Raw genomic sequence first — 21,264 nt, 5'->3', positions numbered from 1 at the left:
AAATATGCAAATACCAAAAAAAATATATATATATAATAAAATAAATATAATATATTTTATTAATAAATAAATAGTTTTTTTTTTTTGGGGTTTGCATATTTTAGCAGGTATTGTTTTTTTATTTTATAATAAAACTAAAATTCAATGAATAGAAAAAAAAAAAAAAACTGATTGGTTGAGCACTTCAAATTTGAAATTTTTTTTTTTTTGATTTTTTTTTTTTTTTTCTTTTTTTTTTTTTTTTTTTTTGATTTTTTTTCTTTTTTTTTTATTTTTTTTTTATTTTTTTTTTCATCGTTCAAAAAAAAAAAAAGTGCGCCTAAATTGTATTTTTAATTATTTTTTTTTTGTTTTGTTTGTTTCAACACTTTATTATTATTTTTTTTTTTTTACCACATTAAAGGTATCAACTCAATGTGTATTTTATAATTAATAATAAAAATAGTACTTTAAAAACTTTTTTTTTTTTTTTTTTTTTTTTTTTTTGGAGATTTTTTTGGATTTCGCCACCCTTTTCATTTTTATTTTCTTTCAAACCACACTCACTTACTCACACATACATACATACACACTCAAAATAACCAATCATTTTTATTTTATTTTTAAATTTTTTTTTTTATTTTTTTATTATTTTTGACAGTTGAAAAAAACCACTCATTTTAGAATAATAATCACACCATCATTTTGGTGGTATTTAAAATTCGCACACACCTCACTATAAAAAAAAAAAAAAAAATATTAAAAACAATAAATAATAAAATAAAAAAAAAAAAAAATATATATTTTTTTTTTTTTCTAAATTTTTAACAAATTAATTTTTAATCATAAATAATAACAATAATAATAGTAATAACAACAGTAATAATAATAATAATAATAATAAAAATAAATAATGACATCAATTGCTAATTTATTTGATAAAAAATCCAAAAGATCAAATGAAGATACTGGTGAAAAAGAAGAAACTAAAAAATCAAGAAGTGGAACATTAAAATTTAAAACTTTATTTGGAACAAGTAAAAAAGATAAAGAAAAGAAAATTTTACAACAATTACAACAACAGCAAGATGATGAGCAACAACAACAACAACAACAATTTATGGAAGGTGATAATAATAATAATAATACTAATTCCTTAAATACTCCATCAGTTGAAGGTGATTCTGAAAATATAAATAGATTAGCAGCATCCACAAATTCAACTTCATATTCATCATTAAGATCTTCAAGTACAAGAAGTATTGACTATAATCCATCAAATAATGGTGGTAATGGTGGAATTAGATCAGACTCGTTCTATTCACAAACTAGTGAATCATCAGATATAACATCAACTTCAACAACATCACCAACTATGTCAGCAGCATCATCATCATCATCGTCTGGTACAGTGAAAACACCAAAACCACCAAAATCATCGAAACTAAAACATATATATAATTCATTAAAATTTAAATCTTTAAAAACTGAAAAGAATGGTTCATCATCATCAATTAAATCAAATATTTCAAACTTTGAATTTATAATGCCAAATACACCATTACCAATATTTGATCAACAATCACCACCTATTCATTTCTATAATAGTAATCAGTTTTCAGATTTTCAATATTTTGGTACACCATTATATTCTTTAATCAAACGTCAAGATAATGGTTTATCAATTCCAATTTTATTAGAGAAATCAATTTCATTTTTAGAAGGTCATTGTAAGTAAAATTTATAATTTATAATTTTGTAGTAGTGGTTGTTGTTGTTGTAATTCATATTCTTATATAAAGTAAAATATTATTATATAATTATAATTATTATTATTAGGTCATGTTGAAGATTTATTCTTTAGAAAATATAATAATGAAAAAGTTAAATTTATGAGAAATTCATTTGAAAGAACTGGTGATTTCAATTTCTATTATCCAGATCCACAAGATCCCTATGATGTAGCAGCTCTCTTGGTTGAATTCATTGCATCTTTACCTGACCAATTATTAAATGTTGAATTATATAATGCTATTAAAAATCATACTTCTGCTTGTAATGTATCTTTTTTTTTTTTTTTTTTTTTTTTTTTTTTTTTTAAAAAAAAAAATTTATATATATTTCTCATAGATTTTTATTAATTTTATACTAATCATATTTTTTTTTTTTAGTAAACTCACAATATGGTGGTTATTGGGATATTCAATATTTAGCACAAAAATTATCAGTAGAGTCTAGAGAATTTTTACAAAGATTATTATTCTTTTTAAAGAAACATGTTTCAGCTTGTTTATTTAAACAACAACAACAGCAACAACAACAAAGAGAATCAACAGAAGTTTTAACATTATCATTATCTTCATCAACGAGTACATTGGAACCAGAGCCACAACCACTACCGCTATCAACTTCAACTCAGCGATTACCACAACAATCAAGTGATGATAATAGCAATAATGATAATAATAATAAAAATGATAATGATAATGATAATGATAATGATAATAATAATGATAATAATAATATTAATAATGATAATGGTGAAATTATTCCACCATCAATCCAAGTTACGCCACCAACTTCACCACAAACACAGCCAAAACAACAACAACCCCCACAACCCCCACAAAAAACTTTAATTGAAAAATTATCAGAGTTATTTACACCATTATTTGTAAATTATAAAACACATAGTGCATTTTATTCATCAACATCGACATTAATAACAAGTTGTGAAGATATATTTGTACATATTGATGAAAGACCAATTACATTACCAGGTGAATTTATAATGATGCAGATAAAGAATGTTATTATACCACCAACAAATTTAAAATTAGAACATACAATCAGTAGTAGTAGTAAAAGTGATAAAAATGATAAAAATGATAAAAACGGTAATACAGATGTAACATTATGGCAATCTGGTACATTGTTTATTACAAATTATAGAATGATTTGGAAAAAAGATGAATCAAATTCAATTGATTCTGAATCTAATTCAATATTATTACCAGAAGATATTATAACACCAACACAATCATTTTCATCAATTAATAATAATAATAATAACAATTCAAGTAAATTTGTTGAAATTAAATTATATTCATTTGAAATCATTCTAACATCAATTATAAAATGGGAATCATTTGGAAAATCATTAAAATCAACGACACCAATGATGTCAACACCAACCACCTTTCAAAATGGTGGTGTTAATAGATCACAATTTCAAATATTCCTTTGCTATTGTAAGAATATTAGATTCCAATATATGGGTTTTAGTGATGAATCAAATTTTAGAGATTTAGAGAAATTGAATTTAATTTTAGCATATTACATTAACCCATTGATTGATTTCGGTAGATATTTCTCAAGTGTAAATAATGAAATACCAAGAGCACCACTATTGGCCAATAATAACAATAGTAGTTCAAATTTAATTAGTCTAGGTAGAAGTGGTATCACTAATACATCCACTGCCAATATCAATGGCAGTAATAGGAATAGTGTTGGAGGTAATGGTAGCCATGATTATACTACAAATATTTGGGATATTTATTCACCATTGATCGAGGGTCAAAGATTGAAATTGGATTTGGATAAAGATTGGAGAGTTGTTGAATTCCTTTCAAGGGATACTTCAACCATTTATCCAAAACGTATTTTGATACCAAATTTGATTGGTGATGAATTACTTCAAAGTTATGTTCGTAAAACTCAATCTAAAATTCCAATTTTCTCTTGGTCAAATCAAAATAATAAATCAATGTTATTTAGAATTTGTGTATATAATCAACCATTTAATAATAAATTTAATTCTGGTGGTACATTAGCATATAATAATAATAGTACCATTATTAATAATAACTCTGTAATAATAACAAATAGTTCAACCATTGGTACAAATACTAGTGGTATTTCAAATAGTAATCATTTAATTGTGGGGGAAATAGAACCACCTTCACCAATTAAAAAGAGACAACAACAAATTGTAGATAAAAAAGATACATCATCACCATTAAGTTCACTTAGATCATCAAAAGGAATTCCTTCAAAATCGTCTAAAAAGGATAAACAAGGATTTCTATCATCATCAACCTCGTCAATAATACCAATTCAAACTACAATATCAACTGATACTGTAGATGTTAAATTATATAATTTATTTGTAAATAAAGAAGAACAACTACAATCTTCAACATCATCATCACCATCAACATCATTAAATAATAGTAGTAATAATTTAAATAAAGAATTTCAACAAATTCATCAGCAAATGCAACAAAATCAATTAAATTCATCATCAAATAACAATAACAATAACAATAATAATAATAATAATAATAATAATAATAATAATAATAATAATAATAATAATAATAATAATAATAATAATAATAATAATAATAATAATAATAATAATAAAATTAATAAAAGACAAAATGAAGCAACTATTGTATTCACTAATAAAGTTGGTGGTACAAGTGATAATCATATCAATATAATATCAGTTTATGAACAATTTAAAATGAATAGTTCAAATATCATTTTCTTATCAATACCAACTAGAGAACAAGTTGAAGCATGTTGGTTCGATCTTTATCAATCGATTACAAGTTTCGATGGTTCAATGGATGCTTGGAAATCAATTGAAGAATCTAAATGGGTTGATTCTGTCAAATTATTATTAGAAGGTTGTGTAAAAGTTTCAAATCTTTTAGATGAAGGTTCTTCAGTTTTATTGAAACCACCAATCGATTCACCATTACATACATTGGATTTAGCTTCAATTTCATCTTTAACAATGGTATTAAGTGATCCATTCTATAGAACTTTAGATGGTTTCTTAATTTTAATTGAAAAAGAATGGATTCAATATGGTTTCCCTTTTAATAATATAAATTATCATAAAGAACAAAATAATTTAAATAATAATAATGGTAATAAAGAAAATTCATCATCATCATCATCATCATCATCATCAACATCAACTACACCATCAATTACAAAGAAATCATCAGGATCAATTTCAAAAGGATCATCAGGTATTGCATCATTAATTAATGATTTAGATAAATATGATTCAAATTTTGTATTACCAGATACAATTCACACAGAATCACAAAAAAAGAAAACTTATTTATTTCAAGATCAATATGAATCATCAATTTTAGTTAATAGATCATTTTCACCAATTTTCGTTCAATTTTTAGATGCAGTTTGGCAATTACAAAGACAATTCCCATTCCATTTTGAATTTAATGAATCATTATTATTATTATTAGTAAAGGAATCATTCTCTGGTAGATTTGGTAATTTCTTATATTCAGAGGCTTTAAGAGATAGTGAAAGAAAATTCTTAAAGAGATCACCATCAATTTGGACTTTTATTAATCAAAATAAATCAACATTTATAAATTTACTTTATAAACATAGTGCAAATTCATCGTCGTCATCATCGTCAACAAATAAATTACCATCACCAATTTCACCAAGACAATCATTCATTTTTAAACAAGAGGATTTTAATGAAATGATTAAACCATCATGTGATAATGATCAAATTATTTTATGGTCATCATTTTTTACAGAATTTATAAATTCAAGAGAATCTCAACAAATTTCAAAGAAATTAATTGGTAAAGTTAAATGTGATTTAATCTCTCAAAAATTAACTTTTCTTTCAATTGATAGAAATTTATTATCTTATTTCTCAACATTAACCAAATTAAATCTTTCAAGAAATTATTTCAATACTTTTCCAATTGAAATCATTCTATTGAGTAATCTTACTCATCTTTGGTTACAAGATAATAGAATTAAATCAATACCAAGTAGTTTATTGAAATTGATTGGTTCAAAATTGAAATTACAAGAATTTGATTTATCACATAATCTATTGGAATCTTTACATAAATCAATCTATACTCTATCGACTCTAACTAAATTGGTATTGGATAATAATAAGTTAATAATTATACCTGAATCAATTAGTAAAATGAAACAATTGAAATGTTTATCAGTTCAAAATAATCGTTTATCATCTTTCCCACAAGCTTTATCGTTATGTGTTGGTTTGGAGGAGCTCTACGTTCAAAATAATCAAATTAGAGAGTTACCATTGGGTTTCTTTAAATTGGGTTCATTGAGAATGTTGGATTTAAGAAATAATCAAATCACCAAATTTAAATGTCACAAATTAGATGATAAAAGTTGTTTCCTAATGAATGAGATAATTCATTTTAGAATGGGTCCAAATCCATTACAGAAACTATCAAATCAAATGTTTGAAATGAGATCATTGATTCATTTAGAGTTAACTGGTTGTTCACTATCGACCGTTCCATTGAAGCTATTGGATAATTTAGTTAATCTTGAAGCCTTATATTTAAATCAAAATAAACTTTCAGAGATATCAATTGATTTTAAAAGACTTTTCAAATTATCGGTTTTAGATTTATCTGATAATCAATTTACAAATGTACCAATTCATGCAATGTTACCATCACTTAAGAAATTGTATCTACATAATAATCAATTGTATAATATCTCTTTCAACGATTTTAATTTACCATTACTATCGGAATTAAGATTGGATGGTAATAAACTAACTTATGTATCACCATCAATCGGTACGAAATTATTATCACTCACCTTATTGAATCTTGATAGAAATCCACAAATTACGACATTACCTCATACTTTGGCATTACTAAAGAAATTGAAATCTTTAATTGTCAATTCAAATATAATGGAGTCACCATTTAGAGAATTAGAAACCACTGATGCTATCTTGCGTTATCTAACATTACAAATGCAACAATCTCAATTTCATCCAAGAAATAAATTAATCATTATCTCTGATATAACAAATCCACAAATTAAAAATGAATTCATTAAAAATTTAACAATTGCAAAACCATTAACTTCAAAAGAAAGAGAAAAAGAAAAAGAGAAAGAAAAAGAAAAAGAAAAAGAGAAAAAACATAAAAATATTGGTTATGGTTCAAAAGATAAAGATAAAAAAGGTATTAATATTAATTATCAACAACAGCACCAACAACAACAACAATATCAACAACATCAATATTCTTCACAAATTGGTTTTAATCAAAATTTACCAATTAAATGGGAAATCGATTATGAAAATTATCCAAATTCTGCATTATATAATTTGGCTTCAACAATTCATTGTACTAATAGTTTTATTTCTCAACCAATTATGATCTCTTCTTCAAATCAAGAATGTACTAAATTGAATAAAGAAGAATTTTTAAATTCTCGTTTTAATACTCAAGAAATTTCAAAGAAAAAGAATTTAACAATTTTCATTCGTGATTTATCACAACTTAATAGTAGTGGTAGTGCTAGTGCTAGTGGTAATGGTAGTGGTAATGGTAATGGAATTGGTATTAGTAATACCAATTGTAGTCAACATCTTTTCTCAAAGAGAGCTGTTTACTGTTTAGTTTGGGCACTATCAGAAAGTGAGGAACCAACTAGAATCTATAAATGGTTAGAATCAATTAGAGATAGATGCACTTTTGCCACTGTTTTCATAGTTGGTCTTTACAATAGTGATTATTGTCAAGATGTACCAAAAGACTATTACACCTTCATAACTCCAAAAATTGAACAAAAATGTCATAATCTGTTCCCAAATTTTACCTTTTCGTTCATTAATATTTTAAATAATAATAATAATAATAATAATAATAATAATAATAATAATAATAATAATAATAATAATAGTGGTGGTAATGTAGTACCAGTACAACCATCAATTAATAATAGTATTGATAATAATGTTGAAAATACCAATAATAATAATAATATTATTAATAATAATAATAACAACAATAATAATAATAATAATAATAATAATAATAATAATAGTTATAATAGTAATAGTAATAGCAATAGTAATAATAATAATAATAATAATAGTAATAATAATAATAATAATAATATTAATAATAATAATATTAATAATAATAATAATAATAATAATAATAATAATAATAATAATAATAACAATAATAATAATAATAATAGTAATAACAATAGTAATAATAATAGTAATAGTAATAGTAATAGTAATAGTAATAATAGTAATAATAATAATATTAATAATAATAATAGTAATAATAATAATAATAATAATAATAATAATAATAATAATAATAATAATAATAATAATAATAATAATAATAATAATAATAATAATAATGATAATGATAATAATAACAATGATAATAATAATAACCTTAATAATAGTAACCTTAATAATAATAATGGTAGTAATATTAATATTAGTAGTAGTAATAACATTTTAGGTGGTATGCCAAAATTACGTGAAGAAATTAAGAATGTATTTTTAAATTTTAAACCATTTGGTACAAAAGTTTCAAGTAGTCAAAAATTATTTGAAAAACATATTAAAACATTACAAACTCCATTCATTTCAAAGAAGGAACTTTTTTCAATTGGTGAAATGTGTAAATTAGATAAGATTGAAACTAAAAATACTTGTGAATTACTCACTGAATTAGGCTTATTATTTTGGTCCGAAGATCATGATTGGGTAATTTTAGATCCAATTTGGTTATCAAATACTTTAAATTTATTGTTAACCTTAAAACAATCATCATCAGCCCCAAGTACACCACCTCAAATACCTTTAAATTCTACAAATTTAAACAATACATCAATACCATCACAAATTACTACCACATCCACAAATTCATCATCAACATCAACATCAACATCAACATCAACATCAACATCAACATCAACATCAACATCAACATCAACATCAACACCATTACAAACACCTACATCACTTGTATCATTATCAAATATTTCATTATCAACCATTTCAATTCCAATTCAACCAAATACATCATCAATTCTATTAGATAGTAGTATGAACGATAGTTTTAATAAGGAAAGTAGTGGAAGTAATAAAGTAGCTAACCCAACCATTAGAAAAAGGGATATTATATTAATGAGTAATTTAGAAGGTATTTGGAATGATATTCCAACAAGATTATATCCATATTTATTAACATTGGCCAAGAAATTTAATATAGCTTATCAAATTGATACACTCTATGATCCAACTTCTTGGGGCTTTGTTTATCCATCACCAATTTCTAATCAACAACAACAACAACAACAACAATCATCAACTCAACACCAACACCAACACCACCACCACCAACAACAACAACAAACTAGTATAAATTTAAATAGATTATCAATTAGTGGTAGTCCATCATTAAGATCAATTTCAATTCGTAATGGTGGTAATATTAATACATTAAATTCAAGTGGATCAAATAATTCAAGTCCATTAAAATTCCCAAATTTAGCATTATCACCAATTCGTAATGGTAGTAATTCAAATTTAACTCATCATCATGGTAGTAATTCAAGTTTAAATAATTTATTATCACCATTAAAGAATTTACAATTACAACAAAAGTATGATAAATTGAAACTATTAAATGAAAAAGTGATTTTCTTACCAAATGAATTACCGAATGAACCACCAATGTCAATGGATAAGATGTTTTTAGATGTTGGTGAACCAAGATCTCTTTGTAGAATATTCCAATTTGAAAAAAAGATACCATCAAGTTTCTTCCCAAGATTATTGAGTCAATTGTATATGTTTTGTTCAATTAAACATTGTTGGAAGAATGGAGTTATCTTGGAGAATTGTTACCTATCATTCCCTGTGGCTAGAAGATTCCCGATGTCTCCAAATGCAAAGAATCCATTCCGTAGAAGTTCAACAATCTCTGTTTTAGAGGCTGATGATTTAGTATCGATTCAAGTTCTTGGTGATACAAAAATTGAAATTTCCTCATCGAAAATGTGTAGACATATCTTACAAATTTTCGAATCAATTTTGGAATCCTACAATCAACTTGCCTATACAATCTATATTTCATGTATTCATTGTATTGAAACTTTACCAAAATCCGAACAATATCTTTTTAGTCTCAATCAAATCGAAGAATCTGTAATCAAAGGTAAAACCTATCAAAGTTGTCCAATTCATTCTTCGATCCCAATAAAATTGAATCAATTGGCACCAGATTTAACTATGAACGATTTACGTCACAAGTTGATAGATTTCAAAGAGGTTGAACTCGATCCAAATCCAATTGGTGAAGGTGGTACAGCAACCGTTTACAAAGGTAAATGGAGGCAATCGGATGTCGCTATCAAGCTTTTAAAAACCGATGTGGTTGGAAGTGATTTTTCAAAGGTTTTCGCTGAATATCGTCGTGAAATCTTTTGTCTCTCTTCGTTCATTCATGACAATATCCTCGATCTTAAAGGTTTTTGTTTGGAACCATTGGCAATTATCACAGAATTCCAAAGTGGTGGTAATCTTTACGATTACATTCATGACCTCAAAAATCCATTAGACTGGCAATTAAGAATTAAAATTGCCAAAGGTATCGCAGCATCTTTACAAACGCTTCATGATAGTAGACCATCAGTGGTTCATCGTGATTTAAAGAGTCCAAATATCCTACTCTCAAGTAAAGATTCATTAACTATGGAATGCCATCTTTGTGATTTCTCATTATCAGGCTTCTCAACCACCGTTGCAAATCGTTCGGTTCAAAATCCAGTTTGGTTAGCTCCAGAGGTAATAAACAATGAATTATGTTCGGATAAAAGTGATGTCTATGCATATGGTGTAATCCTATTTGAACTTTTATCACGTACAAGATTCTTTTCAAATATTACCTTTATGTCTGAAGTTGAAGGTTTAATTACCGAGGGTGTACGTCCATCACTACCATCTCATAATTTACCAGAGTATGATAGCCTTTTAAATATCTGTTGGGCTCAAGATCCAACTTGTCGTCCTTCCTTTATTGAAATTACAAAGAAATTAGAAGAAATTGAACTAATCTTAAAAACTCATACTCCAGTTGAACCAGTTTACACAGAAACTTCAAAGAATCAACATATTCAATTAAATAGAGGAAATACTATATATACCCTTGTTAAAAGACCAATAACACCAATTCAACAACAACAACAACAAAAACAACAACAACTACAACAACAAAAACAATCTCCAAAACAATTACAACAACAAAAACCATTACCAACTCCTCCAAAACAACTTTCAAATAATGATTCTACTCCAACAAAACCATTAGATGATTCTAGTGATAGTAGTAGTGAAGATTCAAATAATTAAAAAAAAAAAAAAAAAAAAAAAAAAACCAACAATTCTATTTATAGATTAAAAAATAAATAAATAAATATAAAATAAATATGTATTAAATAGTTTAGAAAAAAAAAAAAAAAAAAAAGAAAAAAAAATTGGTTATATTTCTTCAATATTTATTTGTTTAAAATTTTTAAAACTTGATTGAATTACTTCATATTCTAACCTTAAAAAATTCCATTGACAACGCCTAACAATATCAATTGACACTAAAAATATACCAATTAAAATTTCATTACTTGATTTAAACCCAAAATATGATGGATTTATTAATATAACCCATGTAAATCTCATAATTATATTTGAAATTATTGAGTGATAATAAAACTTTTTTATAAAAAAAAAAAAAAAAAAAGATGTTTAAAATATTAATATGCATATTAATTTTTAAAAAATATTTTTAATAATATTAATAATAATAAAATATTTACAGGTTTATAAATAAATAATAATTGATCTCTTAATAAATAATTTTTTGAACTTTTTGAAAATAAACCCCAATCTTTTACAATATCCCAATAGGTTGAAAAAATTGTACTAATCATTGCAAATGAAATCCAATAAATTTTATAAACTTCGCCATTATCCTTATTATGATAAAGATTTGAAAAGAATAAAACAACCAAACCCATAAAATATTTTAATGCATTGAATAATTGTGATTTGTTTTCATTATTATCATAATAAACTCGAAGACATTGATTAATTCGGAATGAAAATGGTAATATTGGTATTATTATTGACAACCATTCAAATTGTTTACTGCAATATTCAATGTTAAAAAATGATATTAAAAAACATAATGACATATTGAAATCTTTTAAAAATATTGATAAACTTGTAATTTGATCTGCAATCCAAAACCTAAATAAATAAATATTATTATTATTATTATTAATATTATTATTATTATTATTATTATTATTATTATTATTATTATTATTATTATTATTATTATTATTATTATTATTATTATTATTATTATTATTAGATTTTCTTTAAAAATTAGAGTTGATAATACATACGATAAAAATGTAATTGATTTAAATGGTGCTTTTAAAATTAAAATAATATTTTCAGTAACTAATAATCTAATAAATCTATTATAAAATAGTGTAATAAAAAAGCAAGTCCATATAAATATTGAAATTATTTTATTATTGTAACTTTGATTTAAAATTGAAGCTAAAACTGATACTGATAAAATAAAAAGTAAAGCAATTGATTTTTTAAATAAAATATTAAATATAATTGGTCCTTCATCTGTTGATATCGCATTTATATTTATATTTATATTTGGATTTGGATTTGGAAGGGGTGGATTTTTTAAAAAATCTTTAAATTTAAAAATTGAAAAGTATTTTATATTAAATTTATCCCATATATATAAATTTTAACTTAATTTAAAAAAAAAAAAAAAAAAAAAAAAAAAAAAAATTGATTCAGTAAATAAACCAATTTATGATATTATTATATTAAATAATACATACGATGATAAAAATAATAATAATACCAGTGACCACATTGATCTATAAATATGAATGATTAAATTAAACTCCATTTCAGATTTAATTGCTTCACTATTTATTGAATCAAAATATAGGAGATAAAGATAAAATATTGTGAATGGAGATATTATATTTACAACAATCACCCATTTCATTAAGAAAATTTTATTAAAGTTGCTATTATTAATATTACTACTATTATTACTATTACTATTATTATTATTATTATTATTATTATTATTATTATTATTATTATTATTATTATTATTATTATTTTTCATTTTATATTCATTTTCTTCTTCATTGCAACTAATTTCTAAGGGTAAATCTTTATCCGATTTTTTGAATCCTTCTATTTCATAGCTGAAAGGTTCCATTGATAGAACATTTCATGGGTGTGTATCATTTTTTTTTTTTTTTTTTTTTTTTTAAACAAATTTTTTTTTTTCAATTTTTTTTTTTTTTTTTTTTTTCAATTTTTTTTTTTTTTTTTTAATTGGACTTTTAAAAAAATTTTCTATTTTTTGTTAAATTTGGGAAAAAAAAAAATTATGGTAAACCAAAAATTTAATTATATTTTTTTTTTAATTCCTAAATAAAAAAACTCCCCCTTTTTATTTATTTTTAAAAAAAAAGAAAAAGAAATAATAATATTCTTTAAAAAAAAAAAAATAAAAAAAGAAAAAAATAAAAAAGAAATCGGAAAAATTTTATTTGATTGGGGCACGTTAAATTTTTTTTTTTTAAAATTTTTTTTTTTTTGTGTGATCTGAAATTCTAAATTTTTAAAAATAAAAAAAAAAAAAAGAAAAGAAAAATAAAAAAAAATAAAGAAAAAAAAAAAAATAAAACTAATAAAAAGCAATAATCAAAAAAATAAAACAATTAACAATTTTTTTCAGTCATTTTATTTTCTCAACAAGTGTAATTTTATATTAATATTTTAATATTTGCATCTAACAGAGGTGCCAAATTAATAAAATATTTTGATGTTCATTTGCAAACTCTATTTTTAAAAAATAATAAATAAATGTTTTTTTTTTTTTTTTTTTTTTTTTTAAAATGAATTATTCACGCAAAAGGATATTGGGTAATTTTTTTATTTAATTTGGGTTTTTTTTTTAAAATTTTACTTTTTATTGGAAATTTAACACTGTTTACAAAAGCTAAAAAAAAATAAAAAATAAAAAAAAAATAAAAAAAATATAAAAAAAAATCTAACGGCAAAAAAAAAAAACCTCCAATTTTTTATTAAAAATTTTTTTTTTTTTGGGCCTCAAAAAAAAAGAAATCAAATGATTAAAAACATAATCGTCGATTTGATTAACGATTTCACATGAGACAATTTTTTTTTTTATTTTTAAGTTTTTTTTTTCTTCAAAAATATCTTTAAAATTTATTTTATTTTTTATTTTTTTTTTATTTTTTTTTATAAAAAATTTAAACAATAGTTACTAAATCAAAAAAAAAAAAAAAAATTATTTTTAATCATTTTCATTTTCCATTGTATTTTTACACACAAAGATTAATTCTTTGTAAATTCATTTTATTTTTTTATTTTATTTTTTTTTTTTTAAGAAATAAAAAATTTAAAAAATTAATTTTCCTGTCTATTTTTTTTAAAAAAAAAAAAAAAAAAAAAAAAAAAAAAAAAAAAAAAATAGAAAAATCGATTTCTATTTAAAGTAATAAAATGAATAATTTATTCAAATTTTTATTTGTATTACTTGCAATATTTTGTGTCACTGAAGGTAAGATCTAAAATTAAAAATTAAAATAAAAATTAAAAACTAAAATAACAATAAAAATAATAATAATAATAAAATAATAAAATTAAAATAAATAAATAAAATAAATGGATAGATACATAAATAATAAATAAATAATAATAATAAATATTAATAAATAATAATAATAATATAAAAATAATAATACTAAAAATCGATTACTTTTTAAAACTTTTCTGACCTTTTTTCGATTTTCATTTTTTTTATTTATTTTTCAATTTTTTTTTTTTTTTTAATTTTTTATTTTAGCCACCCATTTCAGATTTGGTAGTATCTCATGGAGTCCCACAACAGCACATAACGTAAGTAACTTATTATTTATTTATTTTATTCAATTACTAATTTTTTCTTTTTATTTAAAAAAAAAAAAAAAAAAAAAAAAAAAAAAAAAAAAAAAAAAAGATTATTAAATTTACAACAAATTTCGCATTTAGAACTACATTTTATAAAACAAGCTCATCATCAATTGTAATTGGAGAAAAAATTACTCTTGGTACTTTAACTTTTGGTGATGGTTCATCTACATCAGTTAGGGCATCTGTGACCAGTTTTGATACCAAGAATGATTGGTTCTTTGGTCAATTTATCTTTACTAAAACCTATACTGCCTTAACTCCAAACAACTCAAAACAATATCTTGCCATGTTTACATCATGTTGTAGAATTAGTACACTTCTCAATAATAAAGATGCTGATTGGAACATTACTAGTAGTGTTTATCTTGATAACAAAAATTGGCCATCAGTAAATCATTCACCAGTATCAGGTATGTTACCAATTGTCCAAGTTATTGCCAACAAAAATAATAACTTCCGTGTTATTGCAAGTGACCCAAATGTTGATGATAAACTTTCATTCTCTTTCTCAACCGTTTATCCAATGACCCAACCATCTGGAATGAAAATCAATAGTACTGGTCATGTTTTTTTCTTACCAACTTCAGTTGGTCTTTATTCTACTCAAATTTATATCACAGATGATGCCGTTCCACCAGCATATGCCGTAGTCGATTTCATTTTAGAATCAATTACTGAACCAGGTAAATGTGATCCAAGTTGTTCCAATGGTGGTGCAACATGTAATGGTAATTCAGAATGTAAAAATTGTGCCAACGCTGGTTCAACAACTAGCAATACTTGTTCAACAACTAATTATCCACCATACTTTGTTTCACCAACCCCACAAGATAATCAATTAATTCCATTCACTGTTGGTCAACCAAATAGTATCACACTCTCATGTAAATCAGATTATACAACTAGAACTGTCGGTATCCAAGCTGCTAATGTACCAGCTGGTGCAGCCATTGCAGAAGGAACTTCAAGTCAAGGTACAGTTAAAAATATTCTTTCATGGACTCCAGTCGCTGCAAATGTTGGTGTTTATGTAACTTCAATCTTTTGTTATGATTCAAATGGTTTAACATCATCATCTCGTTCATTTACAATTTTCATTGCTAAACCAGAATGTGGTAATGGTCATAAAGATCCTTCAACTGGTAAATGTAAATGTGATGGTGATAAATGGGATCCAACTTCAAATTGTTTCGATTGTAGTACCGGTTATTATGGTCAAAATTGTGATCCAACCCCACCATGCGATAAAGGTATTCCAAATGAAGGTATTTTAGGTGATGGTAAATGTATGTGTATCAATGGTTACAGTGGTGATAAATGTGATGTTCCATTATCTCAAAGTTGTAAAGATTTGAAAAATTCTATTCTCCTCTCCACCTCTGTTCCATCATTCTTTGTCAATCCAACCAAAGTTCAACTATATATCGAAAGTGATTTCGCTTTAACTACATCATTAAACATTCCACAAAAATTAACAAAAATTGACGTTTTCGTTTTAGTCGATGTCAATGTCGCCTCATCAACTCTCTTTGGTGTTGTTCAATCAAGTATTTCAACATTTGTCACTGAGGTTTCAAAGAGTATTTGCGAAACAACTCAATTTGGTATTGGTTATTTCAGTGATGCCTCTTCATCTGGTTTCAATTTTGCTCCAGGTTCAATCATTGGTAGCAATATCGTTAATACTATCAATGGTTATGCTGTCTCATCTTATACTTCAACCTCAAGTGGTAATTCACTTTTGGGTGCAACAAATGCTGCATCAAACTCAAATGGTTGGAACTCTGGCTCCTTTAAAGCAATTGTTGTACTTACCGATAAAGATCATTCTTCAAACTCTGCTGCTATAACTAATTTCGTCAATACTTACATTTCAAATTCAATTGCGCCAGTTGTTGTTGGTTTTGGTGCCTCATCAATTCCAAATTGGAATTCAGCAATTTCAACCGCTGATTTTGGTTATAGCACTGTCTCTGCTGCTACATCCATCGATATCTCTGCTAAAGCTGTAGCTGGTTTAAAGAGTGTTTTATCAAATGTTGTTTATAAAACCGATAATACAACCAATGGCGCTTCATTCGTTAAATCCACACCATCAGATGTCGCTGTATCTTCCACCGCTGATACCGTTAAAACCGTTAGTGGTCTTGTTTTAACCAAACCATCAGCAACCTCAATCGTATCACCAGTTGCATCAGTTTCAGCAATTGGTTTTGGCCAAACTGATTTTTCAATCAATTACAATCGTCCACCAACTCCAACCGGAACTGCATTCTCTGTAAATCAAAATTCATTTGCTACCTTTAAATTAACAGGTACTGATCCAGATTTCAATATTTTAACCTTTGCTTTCACTACCTTCTTAACAAGTGACGTTGGTGTTATTACCGATAGTAATAATAAAGATGTTTCAACCCAAAAAAGTAAATATTACGATTCAACCGAGACTTTCACCTTCACTCCAGCCATTAACTATTTATTACCAATCAGTGTTAGTTTCGTTGCCAATGATGGTTGTCTTAATAGTACTACATCTGCAACCGTTTCAATCACCATCAACAAAGTCAATCAATTACCAACTTGTCAACAAAAAACAATTTCACCAACTTTGAATGTTGCTAACAAATTTGTATTGAGTGCTTCCGATTTTGAAGATGCCACACCATTCATTCAATTCACTAGTCCAACCGATTTAACTGCATATGGTACATTAACTTTTGGTGGTGTTGCTGTTACTTCAACATCTAAAATTCCAACTAGTTCTGAAATCACATTTACCCAAACCGTTAATCCAACCAATGCTATTGATGTTCCAGTATCATTCCAAGCTGTCGATAGTGTTGGTGCAATCTCTACAAGTACTTGTACATTAACTGTTAAACTTGTTCATACAAATATTAAACCAGTTTCATCATCAACATCACCAATTTCAGTAATTCCAAGAGGTTCTGTTTCATTAACTTTGGTATCAACTGATTCAGATTCAACATCTGCAAAATTCACCATTAAATCCGTTAACAAGGGCGCAAAGGGTGATTTCTACACTTGTTCAACCAATGATTGTACATGTAATTCTACTCAAACCAACATATATACCTCTATTTCTACAACTACAACCTACACATCAATTTCTTATACCAACAAAGTAGCCAACAAACTTATTTGTTTCACCAATGGAGAACCTTCCGCAATTTCAAATTATGCATCCATTTCATTCACATCAACTGATAACCAAGGTTTAGAATCAGATTCTGTCAATGTAGTCGTTAATATTGTTGGTAATCGTACTAATGTTGCACCAGTTGTAACTAAAATTCAAGGTTACAGTGTTTATCAAGATTATTTAGATTCTGATGCACATGTTGTAACTGGTACCGATGCTGATATCGATGATTACAATCCACCAAATGTTAATAATTTAATTGCTATAATTACCACTCCACCATCCAATGGTATTTTAGTTACTCTTCAAAATGGTAGCATTGCTGCCACTCAAGGAAAAGCTCCATTCACTCATTACTATAGACCAAATCCTGGTTTCAAGGGTACTGATAGTTATTCATATCAAGTTGTTGACACTTTCAAAGCTGGGTCATCAATTGAAAGTACCACCGTCACTGTTAACCCAATTAATCACAAGCCAAGTGTTGTTGTCAGTTCATATTCTTTCACATCTCAAAGTGGTGATGGTGAAACTCAAGACTTGGTCACCAGTGATCCAGATGGTGATAGTGTTATTTGTTCAGTTGTTTCCATTCCAAGTCAAATTGGTATGTATGATTCAGATGGTAATTTAATTGAATCAGTTCCAACTGTTCTCTCTGGTACTTCATACAGTTTCAAGTTATTAGATCCATCAAAAATTACTCCAACTCCATTCACAAGTGTTTCAAGTTCATTCGCTGTCAAATGTACTGATGTTACTACAAAGACTATTCCATTTGGTACATTATCAACTGGTGTAGTAACTGCTAATGTTCAATATACTTATATTAATACTCCACCAACTACTCAAGGTGGCACTGTTCAACTTGATCAAGATACAGTCAAAGTATTCACTTTTAATGGTTCTGATATTGAAACACCAAAAGATGATATTAAAGTTAAAATCCTTTCATTACCAATCAATGGTCAACTTTTAATTAACGCTACTGGTGTTGCTCTTACTACAACAAATATTGCTTCTGAAACATACAACCTTAATGCACTTTCATACAAACCAAATGCAGGTCTTTCAAATTGGAATACCATTGATCAACAAAGTCCACTCGATTCAATTTCATACACTGTCATTGATCAACAAGGTCTTACATCAGATTCTGATATCGTTTACTTTAGTGTTAGACCAAGAAATCCACCAGTTTATACTGGTGCAAGAGTAATTGATGTTTTACAAAACACTCGTTATCCATTAACTATCACTAGTAGAATTGGTGGTGGTGGTTCTGAAGTTAATATCCAAGTTATTGGATTCACTAACAATGGTACTTTAAGTATCGCTCACAATATGGGTAGCGAAGGTACTATGGATTCAGAAATTACATCATATCCAAATCAACAATCTGGTTCAACTTCATACAACTATGCATACATGCCACCACGTAATAAATATGGTAATGATTTTGATTTCATTTACTTCAAACTCTTTGATGGTGATCTTTACTCTGAACTTTATACAGTCACTGTTAATGTTATTCATGTCAACCAACCACCAACAATCGAATTAGTTAGTTACAAGATTTTAGATGGCGTTTCAAGTGAAGTCTTATTTGAAAATACTTCATTAATTAATATGAATATTAATACCACTGTCCTAATTAAATATTCTGGTAATGATATTGATGTTGATCAAGTTACTCCATTAATTTCAATGATTCCAAATTTCCCACTTCGAGGTTCGCTTTACGCTTATAATCCAACTGCTTCAAATTCATCAGGTGCGCCAATCACTCGTAACTCTTCAAATGTTGAACAAAATGCTGATGGTTTTTACTATGTCGTATTTGTACCATCAAAAAAAACCTCTGGTGAAAGTTATGCACGTATTACATTTATTATGACTGACAATGGCGGTCTTAATTCACCAATCGTCGGAGTGTTAATCAATGTTAATACTGTCAATATTGCACCATTTGTAATCATTGGTAACAAAAACTACACAACTCAAACCAATTTAACTGCCTCTGTAATGGGTGTACAATTTGATGATCCAGATTCTACAACTAACAATGTTTCAATTGTTGTTTCAATAGTTGGTCAAAAAGATGACAAAGTTGCATCACTCAAAGATATTAAACTTTCATTCACTCAATCACCAATGTGTGAATATCATCAAACTTTAGCTTCAATCACATGTATTGGACCAAAGAAACCACTCAACAGTTCAATTGTTTCAATTTCTGTTATCGCATCAACTGCTGGTGACTATCGTCTTAAACTCTTTGTTGATGATTTAGGTTACAATGCACCATCAGCCATTAGAGCTCAATCACATTTAAATGCAACTGGTTATGTTGATGTTAAAGTTAATGCACCAGAAGCTACCACACAAACCACTAATAATAAGACTGTTTTAACAGGTGCTATTGCTGGTGCTGCCGCTGGTACTGCTTTAATTGCTGCTGCTGCTTGGAAATTATTAAGAAAAGCTGCACCACCAACTGATACTTTCTTTAGTGAAGCCGCTTTCCTTGGTGACGGTGTTAATGCCAATCCACTTTACGAACAATCTGCATCTGCCGCTGAAAATCCACTTTATCAATCTGCCTCTGATAATACTGACTAAAGTTTCTTATTAAATATTTCTCAATAATTAAATCTTTTTTTTAATAAAATTTAATAATTTCATTCATCTCAAACTTTTTTTTTTAAAATTGATTCCCTCAATATGGTGTTAAATTTTATTTTTTTTTTAGTTTTTGATTAAAAAATATGAAAGATTGTTTAGATTTTATTATTATTATTATTTCATTTTTTGGAAGGTAAAAATTGAGTTTTAAAAAAAAAAAAATTTCCATTTTTTCTTTTGATTTAGTATAAACACGCCGCTCATTTCGACGAAAAAAAATCAAAAATAAATCAGATTCTCTTAGTAATCTTTCAGATTTTTTTTTTATATGTTCCTCGAAAATAAAATTTGAAAAAAAAAAAAATTAAAAAAACAGAAAGGATTAATAAATTTTTTTTATATTTTATCACTTTGGGTATTTCTGTTTTTATATATCATAAATAAAAAAAAAAAAAAAAAAAATCATTTTTAATATAAAAAAAAAAAATATTTGTTTGTTTTTCATTAAAGGGTTATAGTATACTTAAAAAAAAAAAATAAAAAAAAAATAAAAAATAAATCAGATTCCATTAGTCGGATA

The 21,264-nt window shown here is 25.8% G+C and overlaps 2 protein-coding genes and 1 pseudogene across 2 annotated transcripts; 2 read left to right on the top strand and 1 right to left on the bottom strand.

Moving 5' to 3' along the window:
* Window positions 1–892: 892 nt before the first annotated feature.
* On the top strand, window positions 893–11,215 carry roco9 (leucine-rich repeat-containing protein; the record flags this gene model as incomplete). Its single annotated transcript, XM_631743.1, has 3 exons — window positions 893–1,709; window positions 1,819–2,034; window positions 2,151–11,215. 3 exons carry the CDS (start codon window positions 893–895, stop codon window positions 11,213–11,215), a joined length of 10,098 nt encoding a protein of 3,365 aa, XP_636835.1.
* Window positions 11,216–11,344: 129 nt separating this feature from the next.
* On the bottom strand, window positions 11,345–13,034 carry DDB_G0288199 (annotated as a pseudogene; the record flags this gene model as incomplete).
* A 1,412-nt stretch (window positions 13,035–14,446) lies between these two features.
* Window positions 14,447–20,681, top strand: sibE (type A von Willebrand factor domain-containing protein; the record flags this gene model as incomplete). Its single annotated transcript, XM_631741.1, has 3 exons — window positions 14,447–14,494; window positions 14,790–14,842; window positions 14,942–20,681. 3 exons carry the CDS (start codon window positions 14,447–14,449, stop codon window positions 20,679–20,681), a joined length of 5,841 nt encoding a protein of 1,946 aa, XP_636833.1.
* Window positions 20,682–21,264: the final 583 nt, after the last annotated feature.

The sequence above is a fragment of the Dictyostelium discoideum genome (assembly GCF_000004695.1).
Source record: "Dictyostelium discoideum AX4 chromosome 5 chromosome, whole genome shotgun sequence".
Lineage (NCBI taxonomy): Eukaryota > Evosea > Eumycetozoa > Dictyosteliales > Dictyosteliaceae > Dictyostelium > Dictyostelium discoideum.
Note: the sequence above shows the minus strand (reverse complement) of the source record. Positions and strands in the feature narration are given on the sequence as shown.